At 63.3% G+C, this 11119-nt stretch overlaps 3 protein-coding genes across 4 annotated transcripts; 2 read left to right on the top strand and 1 right to left on the bottom strand.

Annotated features, from left to right (window-relative positions):
- Positions 1-67: 67 nt before the first annotated feature.
- Positions 68-861, bottom strand: AVPI1 (arginine vasopressin induced 1). Its single transcript, XM_064463942.1, has 2 exons — positions 326-861; positions 68-247 (listed from the first exon to the last, which is right to left on the bottom strand). The coding sequence occupies exons 1-2, from the start codon at positions 589-591 to the stop codon at positions 190-192; spliced, it is 324 nt and encodes a 107-aa protein (XP_064320012.1). The 5' UTR covers positions 592-861; the 3' UTR covers positions 68-189.
- A 184-nt stretch (positions 862-1045) lies between these two features.
- MARVELD1 (MARVEL domain containing 1) lies at positions 1046-3800 on the top strand. The gene has a single exon (XM_064463941.1). The coding sequence runs from the start codon at positions 1394-1396 to the stop codon at positions 1922-1924; it is 531 nt and encodes a 176-aa protein (XP_064320011.1). The 5' UTR covers positions 1046-1393; the 3' UTR covers positions 1925-3800.
- A 1383-nt stretch (positions 3801-5183) lies between these two features.
- ZFYVE27 (zinc finger FYVE-type containing 27) lies at positions 5184-10660 on the top strand. Of its 2 annotated transcripts, XM_064463937.1 has the most exons (12): positions 5184-5491; positions 5603-5673; positions 5745-5931; positions 6114-6209; positions 6400-6512; positions 7253-7383; positions 7746-7817; positions 7960-7980; positions 8187-8331; positions 8632-8678; positions 9543-9624; positions 9820-10660. In XM_064463937.1, exons 1-12 carry the CDS (start codon positions 5289-5291, stop codon positions 9882-9884), a joined length of 1233 nt encoding a protein of 410 aa, XP_064320007.1. In that variant the 5' UTR covers positions 5184-5288; the 3' UTR covers positions 9885-10660. The 2 variants fall into 2 exon arrangements, with proteins under 2 accessions (XP_064320007.1, XP_064320008.1); XM_064463938.1 differs by lacking the exon at positions 7960-7980 and having other exon boundaries at positions 5187-5491.
- The last annotated feature ends 459 nt before the right edge of the window (positions 10661-11119 follow it).

The raw sequence follows: 11119 nt of genomic DNA, 5'->3' as shown, positions 1-11119 counted from the left end.
CCGAGGCTCTGCGCCTGGGGGGAAGGCCAGGCATTGGCGGGATGCAGCCACAGCCTCACGCAGCCACCACTGTTCTCTTTTTATTAACTGTTGCACCCTCTCCAGCATGCTTAGTGTCCTTGGAGAGCCTGGCTGTCCTCGTGCCTGCTCTCCAGCCCTGCTCCTCCACGGCCCAGCTGCTCAGTGCTGCTACACTGACCCCAAGGGTGCCTCGGGCCTGCGGCTGCCCTCTGGCTCCTCCGTCACCCTGTGGGGAAGAGGTGGGTGTTAGAGGTGCGGCCCGGCCATGCTTCCCCGCTTCCCTCCCCCCCATGCCAGCACCTACCGCAGGTGGCCAGAGCGCCGCAGCCCCGCCACCCCACCACTGTGCCGGAGCCGCCGCAAGGCCCGTGCCATGCGCCGCTGCCCTGCGTATCGCCAGACGAGGAGGGCGCGCTCCTCGGGCTGTTGGGCCCTGCCGCTCCGGAACAGGCGCCGCAGCTCCGGTAACCCCACGTCCTGGAAGATGTTGGCTGATCCCCGTTTGCGGTGGCGGGTCGCAGGTGCCACCCGCACCCGAGGGCCGCTCACCACCGAGGCTGGTGTGCCCATGGCCCCGGTCGCTGCGGGGCACCAGAAAGATGGTGTCAGGCTCTGCTCCAGATCGCGGCCCGGCTTCCCCCGCCCGCCGGATTGCGGCGCAGATGCCCGGTGAGGAAGGGTCGGCTGGAGCACTCCGGTCCCGTCCCACTAGTGTCCGGGGCGCTGGTCCTGGTCGAGAAACCGCCTTTCCGTCGGTCGGTCCCTCGCCGGCACCCGGCGGTGGCGGCCGGGGCGGGGCCGCCCGGGGTCCGCTCCCCTCCCGGGGTCGCTCTGCGCCGCAGCCACACCGGGGTCGTTCATTCACTCACCCGCCACGCCACGCCCCGCGCCCCGCCGCCAATCCCCTTCCGCCTTCCGCCACTGGGACCAATCGGCGCCGAGGGGCGCGGCCGCACCGCCTCTCAGAGAGGGTGGTGGGACGACACGTGGCGCGAGTGACGCCATAGTCGAGGGGCGGAGCCCCAGGGCCGCGTCACACCGAGGGGGGGAATCCCGGGTGACGTCGAGGGCAGCCCTGGCGGGCGTCGTGCGGGGTGTCCCGCTGCGCTCCCGCCCCGCCGTCGGTGCCGGTACCGCGGCACCGGTACCGCGGCGGCGGGCGGGTAGGGCGGCGGCGGCCGCCGCCCCACGGCGGATGGGCATCCGCGGGTGTCCGGTAGGGTGCGGGGGCGGGGCGAGGAGGAGAGGAGAGAGGCCCCGCGCGGGGAGGACCGTCGTGCGCCAGATGTTTGGCAGCGGTTGCGAGAGGAGGTGTCTGCCGGGGCCCTGAGTCCCGCCCGAACCGCGCCGGCGTCAGGCAGGGGCCCCCGCCATGGCCCACACGGTTCCACCGGCAGCGCCCCCGCCGCCCCCGGGACCACCGGCCCGCGGTTCCCTCAGCCTCCACCACGCCTACCTGCGGAGCCCGCTGGGCCTGCTGCGCCTCGGGCAGCTGGCGCTGGGCGCTGCCTTCTGGGTGACGGTGGCGGCTCACAAGTACGAGGGAGCGGCCCACTTCGCCCTCTTCGCTGCCGTCCTGGTCTGGCTCCTCACCCTGGCTCTCTTTGGGCTGAGCCTGCTGGGACGCTGGGCGCTGGTGCCCTGGCTGGGCTCCCGCTGGCTCCTCACCAACCTGATCCACGACCTGGCACTGGGCGTGGGGCTCTACGCCGCTGCCACCGGCATTATGGGCTACAAGGCTGGGCAGAAGAGCTACTGTAACCTGCCGGGTTACAGCCAGCACTGCCTCTACAGCGCCTACCTGGGTGCCTCTGTCTGCGGGGGCATCGCTGCCTGCCTGTACCTCTTCTCTGGGCTCTACTGCCTGTCACGGCGCTGCCGGGACCAGCGCGACATCATCTGAGACCCTGCGACACTCAGCTCCCCTTCTCCTCACCCATGGACAGAGTGCAGCCCCGCTTTCGGGACAAAGCGACCCTGCCACCCCATCCCCTCCTGGCTGACTGCACCACGCTTCCTCTGGAGACTCCTGCGCAGATGGATGGACAGACAGAAGTATGGCTTCCCCTGCATCCCACCATGACAGCGTGGACACCCAGCCGCTACGCAGGCCCTTCGCCCACCCCTGGACAGATGTAGCCTATTGCAAATGGAAGGACACAATCGGAGAGTCCCTAAGAGGGACCCCAATTTCTGGGACCCCCCCCAGAAATCCCAACAACCCTGCCCCTGGCCTTGCAGGTTCTGCGTGCTCAGGTGGGTGCTGACCTGTCCCTGGGGTGGAGGAGAATTGGCCTGGGGGAGCTGAGCAGGGGAAAGTGGTGTGTAGTGGGGTTGGGTGGGCATAACCCCCCCAAGCTGCTGGCAGCCCCCTCCTGCCGTTCACAGCTGCACGGTGCCTCTGCACTTTCCTAACAGAGGCTCTGATCTCAGCTTCCCCAGCCCGGGCCCCTCCTGAACATGTCTGCCGTCTTGCCGGAACCCCATAGGGCTCAGCCTCTCCCTCCCTCACGCTCTGGGGGTGTGGGGACACCCAGGTCCCAGACAGCCTGACCCAGCATCACCCCGGACACCCTGTCCCACCTGGGGGCTGAGCCCACGCAGGGCGGTGAGGCTCTCATCGCTGCAGGGCAAGGGGAAGTGTGAGTGGGGCCAGAGCCTGGTCCTGTGACCCGGGGCTGGGGGTAAATTCCTCCTGCCTTGGGGCTCGTACTGCCTGGGGACGGGGTCAGGTGCCCCTGGGGGAGAAGGGAGCGGGGTTCTGGGTCCTGCCCTCCTGCAGCGAGGGTTGTGGCTCTGAGCCATCCAGAGCCACCAAGCTTGCCCTGGGGCCCGGCTGTTCTTGCAGGGACAGTCACGGCCTTGCCGGTGGCGCTGGAGACTGATGTGCAGCCCTGCCTGGCACTGCAGCGCTGGGATTATCGTCCCAGAAAAGTCTTGTCTCGGGACTCTCTGGCTCCATCTCAGGGTCCTGCGCTGCCAGAGACTGTGGCGAGGCGGAGAGGAAGGGTGAGCACGGCAGCGTGGCGATGCTGGGCTGCCGCTGCCGCTGTAGCCCTGGGGGAGCTGGGGCCAGGCGTCACAGGGACACAGCCTGTCTCAGGGAACAGGAGAAGAGGATGCTGGTGGCCCTGGATCAGCCTCTGCAGCCCACTGAGCCCTGAGGGGGCTGCGTGGGGCTGACTGGAGTGATTGGCAGCCAGAGACTGGGACTTTTTGGAGGAGCACCACGCCGGGGCTGCCCTGCCAGGATCCCTCCTTGCCCTGCCTGGGGGCAGGTTTTCTCTGTCATGCCCAGTGCAAGGGAGGGTCTGCCCCAGTCCCTGCATGGGCTCGGATCGGTGGGATGTGTGTCCCCAGCAGCCGGCTACAGGCTCCCTGGTGCCTTTTTTGGAGTGAAGAGCAGCAGCATGATCTGTCCTAGGCACAGAGGGGTCCAGGGTTGGCACTGGGTCACTGCTTCCATTGCAGGGTGCTGTCCCAGATGATCCTGCCTTGTGTTTGGGGCCCTGCCAGCCCCTGGGCCATCTACCCCTTCCCTGAGCAGGACGTGCTGTCCCTACCCTGTGTCAGGGCTGGTCCCTGACACCGCCTGCCCTGGCCTGCTCCAGTGCAGCCCCTGGCCCAGGTTGCCTGAGACGCCCGGCTGGGCTTCTGCTGCCACAAGTGCCTTTCTCCGGCTTCCTGCGGCCCTGCCTGTCATGCCGGTTCTGTACCCCTCCAGCCCCCTCTCCAGTGCCTATGGATTCATTTTCCAAATAAAGCAATGTTGGCGCTCATCAGGTGTCTGGGGTTTTGTGCCAGGGCTGGGGCCTTCTGGGGATGGGGGGTTGAGCTGAACAGAGCTCACATGCGTCTCTGTAGCCCTGCACCCTGTGGCCTCCCTGCCTGGAGCCTCTGGCTGTGGTCACAACACCCTGGCATGCTCTAGGTTGCTGCAGAGCCACCAGTCCCTAGTAGAGAGGCAGAAACGCCTGCCCTTGGGGACAGGTGCTGTCCCTGGCCCCACTGCCCCCTCCATAGCCATGGCAGGCCTGGTGTTCACATGGGTGCTGGGTGCAGGCACCTCCCGTGGCCCAGCAGCGCAGGGGGAGGCCACATCCCCGGGACTGTGCGGCCACAGGGATGCGACTGGGACAGGACAGAGCTACATTCCTACGGACTTCGTCACTCCCGGGCTGAAAGGGCTCTCTGTCCTGGGGCCTGGGTACTGCTGGGACCGCAGAGGGTCCACCAGCATGTCCTAGGGCTGGATCTGGCCCTGGGTTGTGCTCTCAGGATAGGGATCAGCCTTGGATCTCTGCCTGCAGCTGGGGTGTCACGGGGCCACCCAGCCCTCTGCCTGCGGGACACATGCCCTGCTCACTGGAGGCTGCAGGCAGCTGGCAGCAGCGCTGAGCCCTGTGCTGCCTTCATAGCCCAAGAGCCAGCATAGGGCTGACAAGGTTGCATGGAGTATTATGGGATGTCACCCTCACTTTGGCATTGGATGCAGCCCAGCATCCCCAGACTGGCACTGCACTGGACGGCCTGCGGTGCCTGGAGTGGTGGGAGCAGGATGGCTGGCTTTTGTGCAGGGCAGCACCAGTGTAGCCCGGGTTGGGCTGGGCATGGAGGCGCAGGGGGGTGGTGGATGAGCTGCCAGCCATGCTTGTGGGCCCAGAGGAAACTCCCCGCTCCCTCCCAGGGACCCCTGAGGTGAGGCTCATCTCTGGTCTCTCCCCACACAGCCGTGCGCCAGTAATAGAGCCCCCAGGGACAAACCCACAGTGCCCCGATACGGCTGGGAGCAGGCCATGCCGAGACCCAGACCGGGACTGAGCCCTTGACCAGGATTAGACACGGATCAGGGTCAGACTCAGGCTGGAACTGAGTCCCAGATTAGGGTCAGCCTGGGATCAATGCCCTGTCCCAGACCAGGCCAGACCCAGATCAGGACAGGCCAGGACTCAGATTAGCCCCACGTCAGGGCTGAGCTGCATATCTAGACCGAACCCACCGGTCCCAGCCCGGGGCCCCACTGGCCGAGCGGGGCGGGTCCGACCCCCCGCCGCTTCCGGGTCTGAAGCCACTTCCGCCCCTTTACTCGCGCAGGGGCAGGGCTTCTGCCTGCGCTATCCATCCCGGCTCTTCTGATTGGCTGTGTGCCTGGGCCGCGGGTGAGGTCACGGCGTACCTGCCCGCTTCCCGGAAGGGGAGCAGCAGCGTGGGGTTGAGCTTGGCGGCGGGCGCATCCCGGCCGGTCCTGCTCCCCGTCCCGTCCCGACATGCAGGCCGTGGAGCGGGACGGGGCGGCGGGTGGCCCTGAGGGGGCGGCGGGGGGCGGTGAGGCCCCTCCCGAGCCCTCCCCACCCAAGGCCGCCGCCGCCGCTGCTTTCGACCTGCTGGAGCTGGTGCGGAGCTACCGGCGGCTGGAGCTCTACCTGGAGCCGCTGCGGGACGCCGCCGAGGGCGTCCGCGCCCTCCTTCGGTAGGTGCGGGCTGGGCTGGGGCCGGGACCCGAGACCAGGACAGGGACCCGGACCAGAGATCGGAACCGGGGCCTTACGTCCCACACACCCCCTCGGCCTCCTTTTCGCAGGTGGCAGCGGCCTGTGTGCTCCCTCCTCGTCTGCTTCGGCGTCAACTTCCTCCTCCTCACCCTCGGCCAAGGTGCGTGTGGGGGGGTCGGTCCCTTCCCTGGACCCTTCTCCCTGGGACTGACGCTGTCCCGTCTCTTCCAGCGGCCTGGTACTGGGTGCTCGCCCTCTTGGTTGCGGTGCCGGCCCTGCTGGGGTACCTGCAGGAGACGTGTCGGGTCCGGCCCTCGGAGCCAGAGCTGGTGCGCCGGCGGTACCACAGCGTCCGCCGGGAGGACCTGCGCAAGGTGCAGCTCTCGCGGCAGGAGGCCATCGCCCAGGTCAAGAGCTTGTGAGTCCCTGCAACCCTCCCGGCCGTGGGGCTCCTGGGGCCTCTGCAGCTGGGAAGGCTTCCCTGTGGCTGCAGGGGGCCTGCGTTCATGCCAGCCCAGCCACCATAAAGCACATGAGAGTGGGGGGAGCTGGGATATGCGTTTATGGGGCCTTTTTGTGACTGTGATGTCTTGTTGGCAGCCTGATCCAGCTGGAGGGGTTCCTGAGTGGGATGTGCTGCAGCTGCGAGGCAGTATACCGTGTACTGTACTGGGAGAACCCCACTGTCTCTTCCCAGTGAGTAGTACCAGGTCAGGCATCCTGTGGCGGGCTCAGCGGGGAAGGGGACCCAGCTGGGCCCATGGAGCTGCGTTTGACGTGTTTGGTATTTGGAGAGGGCAGGTGGAGGGCCAGGTGAAGGAAGGGGACTTGTGCTGTGGTGCGAGTTGCTCTGTCTTGACCGCAGTGTCCTGCTGCTCCTTCCCAGGTTTTATGGGGTGTTGCTGGGCTCTGTCTGCGTCCTTTACCTACTGCCCCTCTGCTGGGTCCTGGCGATCCTCAACAGCACCCTCTTCCTGGGCAACATGCAGTTCTACCAAGGTAGGAGACCTTCCCAGAAGTGGCCTTTATGAGATGGGCTAGGAAAAGGCCCTCTGATGCCAGGGATTCTGCCCTGGACCTCTCCCAGCACCCTCCTGTGAGTCCAGTGTCCTGTGTTGGGCTCTACTATGGGACCTGAACCCCTCTGAGGGCAACAATGTCCTGGGGATGGTGCTCAGCAGCCCAGGTTGGTTGGTGGGGTCCTAGGGCTCAGCTGTGAAAGGTGAAAGTCTCTCCTGATGTGTGTCCTGGCCTGGGTGCTGTTTCGTGCTCTCCTCCGCACTGTGGCAAACTGGAGCCTGGCAATGCAGCCCGTGCGTGAGTGTAGCCACCCTCCTCAGTCCCTGACCCTGCTCTGCAGGACTTGGAATACTCTTGGTGCCTGTGGTAATGTATGACGTAGGCTTGAAAACATGCTGTCGGAGGGGAGGAGAGCTGGAGGTGCTCCCTGTTTTGCAGCACATGCTGGAGGAGGGTTGGATGAGATTTGTGTCACTGAGCCATGACTAAAACCCCTGCTGTTCCCTGTCCTGAGCTGGGGCAGGTGGTGGGGGGTTCCTTACTGCCCCTAATTTTGATGTGTGAGCAGAGGAGGGCTGGGGGTACCTGATGGGTGAAGGTTGTATGTGCCCATGTCCTACCCTGAGCCCTGGAGATTGGCTCTTGCAGCTGGCTTTTGTGTGGCAGGGTTGGGAGAAGGGAAGTGCCACCCCACTCCAGCTGCGTTCCCCTCTTACCAGTGATAATGGAGCTCAAGGCCTCGATTGAGCAGTGCGTGGGCACCAAACCCCTCGAGAAGACGCCAGAACCTGCCGAACCCTTGCCAGCTACCACCCCCCCAGATCGGACACCCACACCCACCAGTACAGAGGTGAGTTAGGGGCAGGGCTGGCTGTTGTCATGTGGGAGCTGCAGGGTCAGCCCTTTGGTCTGACTGTGCCTGGGTCCCTCTACCCACAAAATCCTAGCCGCCAGCTTTGCTGGAAGTCCGTGAGCCTTTCTTAAGTTACTGGGGCTTTTCCTGCTGTGCTGGGGGCTTGGCTCTGTCCTTTTGGCTGCATGTAAGGATGTAGTTTGGGGAGGCAGGGGCTTGCCTCACCTTCTGGGATTTGTGTCTTCTCATGGGGCTGCTGGGGGCCTGGTCCTTTGTCCTGTAACCTGCTGCAGAAGTGTGGGCCCACCTTTGGACAGAGGTGGAGGTACAGCAGGACTAGCTCTATGAATCTCTTGCAGGACCTTACCCCTGGCAGCGTGGAAGAGGCTGAGGAGGCAGAGCCTGATGAAGAGTTCAAAGATGCTATTGAGGTTTGAGGCTGGTGGGGGTGGGCTGTGCCTGCAGGGCAGCTGAGGTGGGCAAGCTGTATGATCAAGGAGGGTGGCTGTGGGGCTGGGTGCCTCTGACTCCATCTGTACTGCCTCTCTTCTCTGTCCCATGCTGCGGGAGAAGGAGAACCAGCTGCTGGTCATGGTGAGTACTGCCATGCCAAGGTGTGCAAGAGGGGCATCTCGTCCCAGCTGGAGCTGGCAGCCTTTGCCTGGTTTGCCAGTGGCTTGTGGCGATGCCAAGTGGAGCATTCTGCTTGTTGGGTGCCCACCTCTGGGGTGGGCTGCCCCGCAGCCCTCAGGTATACCCCCAACCACCCCTTCATGCTCAGCTGGCTCTGCTCTCTGCAGGAGGATGATGAGAGCTCTCAGTGCTCAGCAGATTTTGACCTCAGCCTCCCAGACAACGGTTTTATGAGCAAAAATGAGGTGATCCGCAGCAAGGTGTCACGCCTGACTGAGCGTCTGCGCAAGCGCTACCCCAGCAACAACTTTGGTAAGGCTGGGAGCAGGTGCTGCTTGGGGGAGCTCAGCAGAGCTAGGTCTGTGCTGCTCCCAGCAGCAACCACTGAACTGGGAGTTGACAGAGTGGTGTGGTACCTGCTAGGGCTGTGCTGACACCTCCAATGACCTCCCCTCTTCACGGGGAGGATGTTTCCAGCCCTCCTAGGAAGGGCAAGGATGGGAAAGTGCAGCAGTGTCATCTGTGAGCTGAGCCTTTACAACAGCCAGGGGTGTTCCTGTACCTCTTGCAGTCCCAGGCAGCAGAGGCTGACCTCTGCTCTCTTTTTTCCAGGGAGCTGTACAGGCTGTGCAGCCACCTTCTCTGTGCTGAAGAAGAGGGTGAGTCTTCAGCTTCTACCCCAGCTTTCTGCCTGTACCTGGGACAGAGGTGTTGCATGTGTCTGGCTCGCCCTGGCTTTCTCTGGCAGCTTGGGTGGCTGGCCTCAGTCACAACCTGGCAGCAGATGACCTCAGCTAAGTTCTGGGTGTTGTCACATGCCTAATGGTGCCAGGGATCCCTTGTGCTGTGGAGCCTTTGTCTATTTGCTCCTTTGGAAGCTGCCTCAGGCCAAACCTGTGCGCACTAGTGTAGAAGGCACCTGCTCTTTGCCCTGGTTTAGCCCTTTTCCTGTGGCCTGAGAGCTTTCCAGTGAGGCAGAGCACGGGTCTGCTTGTGGGAGCTAGAAGAGTAAAGGCCACCCCTGTTGTCTTATCTGAGCCCCTACACATGACGCTTGGTGCACAGTGCTCTGGGCAGTTCTGGGAAGGATGTATCTCTTCTCTCCAGACTCACATCGCTGTCTTCCTGCTGCCTCCCATTCTCCAGACTCATTGCCCCCTCCTCTTACTCCTAGCTTAGTGTGATTTATGTCTGGGACTTTCTGGAGCTTGCATCCCTCCAGGGTTACAGCACAGGAAGTGATAGTGTCCTTAAATCTCTGGGAGCCTGTGCTCCCAGTGCTTTCTCAGGCTGGGCACAGGCTGCTGCTGATGTTAGAGTATGCTTTGGTGTGGATCCAGTGTTAGGCCTGGGTGGCCTGTCAAGGTGTTCTTGGCAGGTGACCTCTCTGCTGTCTGGGCTCAGGGCTTGCACCTGCTCCCCTTCAGCAGGGACTGCTCTTAGCAGTGCTCTGGCACTGGAGTTTGCTGGGGAGGGCTGGGAGTGGGCCCAGAGTAGTGTTTTACCTCCATCTCTCTCCACAGCGGAGCTGCAGTAACTGTGGGAACAGCTTTTGCTCCAGGTGTTGTTCCTTCAAAGTTCCCAAGGCTGTGATGGGAGCCACAGGTGAGTGGAAATGTGGAGGTGGGCAGAGCTCCGGCTTCCACCTGTGCTGTCTGTCTGCTGTGGGGATTTGCCCCAGCCCCAGTGGGGAGGGTAGACAGGACCTGCCCAGCGCAGCTCTCATAGTGGCTCCATGGCTGGGGTCCCTAGCCTGTTGTGGGGAAGGGGACCATCTCTGACACCTGCTTTTCTTTCCAGCCCCGGAGGCTCAGAGGGAGACAGTGTTTGTGTGTGCTGTGTGCAACCAGGTGCTCATCAAGTGACTGAAACAGGCCCAGCTAGCTCCTGGGTCCTGCACTGCCTGACAGCCGGGCCAGTGGACATCCTTGTAGCCAGGAGGCTGGGCCACTTGGTTCCCAGTGTGGCATCACCCTGCCAGAGGACACTTGCACTCATTGCTCCTCCTGCCAGTACCAGGCTGGGGCAGACCAGCCCTTTTTGCCATGCAGTGTCTGCCACACTAGCAGGGTCCCTGTGGCAGAGCATTGCCCACAGCTGTGCTGCCATCCCTGTGGCTGCCCCGGCAGCTGCTCCAAGCCCTGGGTGCTCCCTGGCACTCACTATGCCCTGTCCCATGCTTGCCCAGGCCCTGCAGCATGGCTTAGTGATGGAGGAGCCACCCTTCCCACTTGTGGTCCTACCTCCACCTCCTGGCTGGGGCAGAACAACCTCAGGGCTCTGTCCCTACCTTTCCCAGCACTGTGCTAGGTGACTGTATTTTTGGGATCAAGTCAAAGCTCTGCCTGCATCCCCAGGAGGATGTGGTCTTTGGGGCTGGCTCAGCTGTGACCCTGCTTGTCACTCCTGCACTCCTCAGCCTCACTGCCTGCAGGTTTAATCTTTCCCCTGACCACCCCCTACTGTGCCCTGTATTTGGCTGTAGTGGAGAGGAAGAAAGAGGGCTGTGTGACCAGGTCTCCAGCTGCAGTGTGAGAAGAGACGTGCTGGTGGTGCTCTGTGCACTTAGTGACTGCTGCTTTCTACTACAGATTAATATATAAGCATATATAGAGAATGACCAATAAATCTCTTACCCTCAGCTGGCTCTTGTCTTGTCCCACTGAAAGCTGTCCCAGTCCCAGGTGACCCCAGCTCCTCTGTGGCCTTGGCCCTGCTGTCCTGCAGGTGGTCACAGAGAAATGGTGGGTCTCTTGTCACCTCTTTCTTACTGGGGTTTCTGCCTTCTGTCTTGCTGGGGCCTTGTTTGCCCCCTGCTCAGGGCTGTGTGCGGCCATCCCTCCTTGGCTGTGCCAAGGCTGGATCCTGCTAGCCTGCAGCCTGGGAGGAGCTCAGCCCTGGCAGGAGCTGCTGGGCTTCCTCCCTGCCTCCTGAGGCTGTTCCTTCCCCTGCCCTGCCTAGGTGGCAGTCCCGGCAGCTGCTGCGTGCACAAAGGTGACCTTTCCCTGCATGAACAACAAAGCTCCCAGCTATCCCAGGAATGTGACCCTGGCTGCTGTGCAGTTGGGAAAGGTCATGGCCTGGGTCCCTGCCAGCCAGC

This window comes from Phalacrocorax carbo, chromosome 12, assembly GCF_963921805.1.
Source record: "Phalacrocorax carbo chromosome 12, bPhaCar2.1, whole genome shotgun sequence".
NCBI lineage: Eukaryota > Metazoa > Chordata > Aves > Suliformes > Phalacrocoracidae > Phalacrocorax > Phalacrocorax carbo.
Note: the sequence above shows the minus strand (reverse complement) of the source record. Positions and strands in the feature narration are given on the sequence as shown.

Bases quoted from the DNA above. Each gene is read 5' to 3' on its own strand.
- MARVELD1 (XM_064463941.1), top strand. From the start codon at position 1,394: ATGGCCCACACGGTTCCACCGGCAGCGCCCCCGCCGCCCCCGGGACCA.
- AVPI1 (XM_064463942.1), bottom strand. From the start codon at position 591: ATGGGCACACCAGCCTCGGTGGTGAGCGGCCCTCGGGTGCGGGTGGCA. The intron at 248-325 runs GTAGGTGCTGGC...TCTTCCCCACAG, and splicing joins CGGCGCTCTGGCCACCTGCG to GGTGACGGAGGAGCCAGAGG.
- ZFYVE27 (XM_064463937.1), top strand. From the start codon at position 5,289: ATGCAGGCCGTGGAGCGGGACGGGGCGGCGGGTGGCCCTGAGGGGGCG. The intron at 8,679-9,542 runs GTGAGTCTTCAG...CTCTCTCCACAG, and splicing joins TCTCTGTGCTGAAGAAGAGG to CGGAGCTGCAGTAACTGTGG. The intron at 9,625-9,819 runs GTGAGTGGAAAT...TTTTCTTTCCAG, and splicing joins GGCTGTGATGGGAGCCACAG to CCCCGGAGGCTCAGAGGGAG.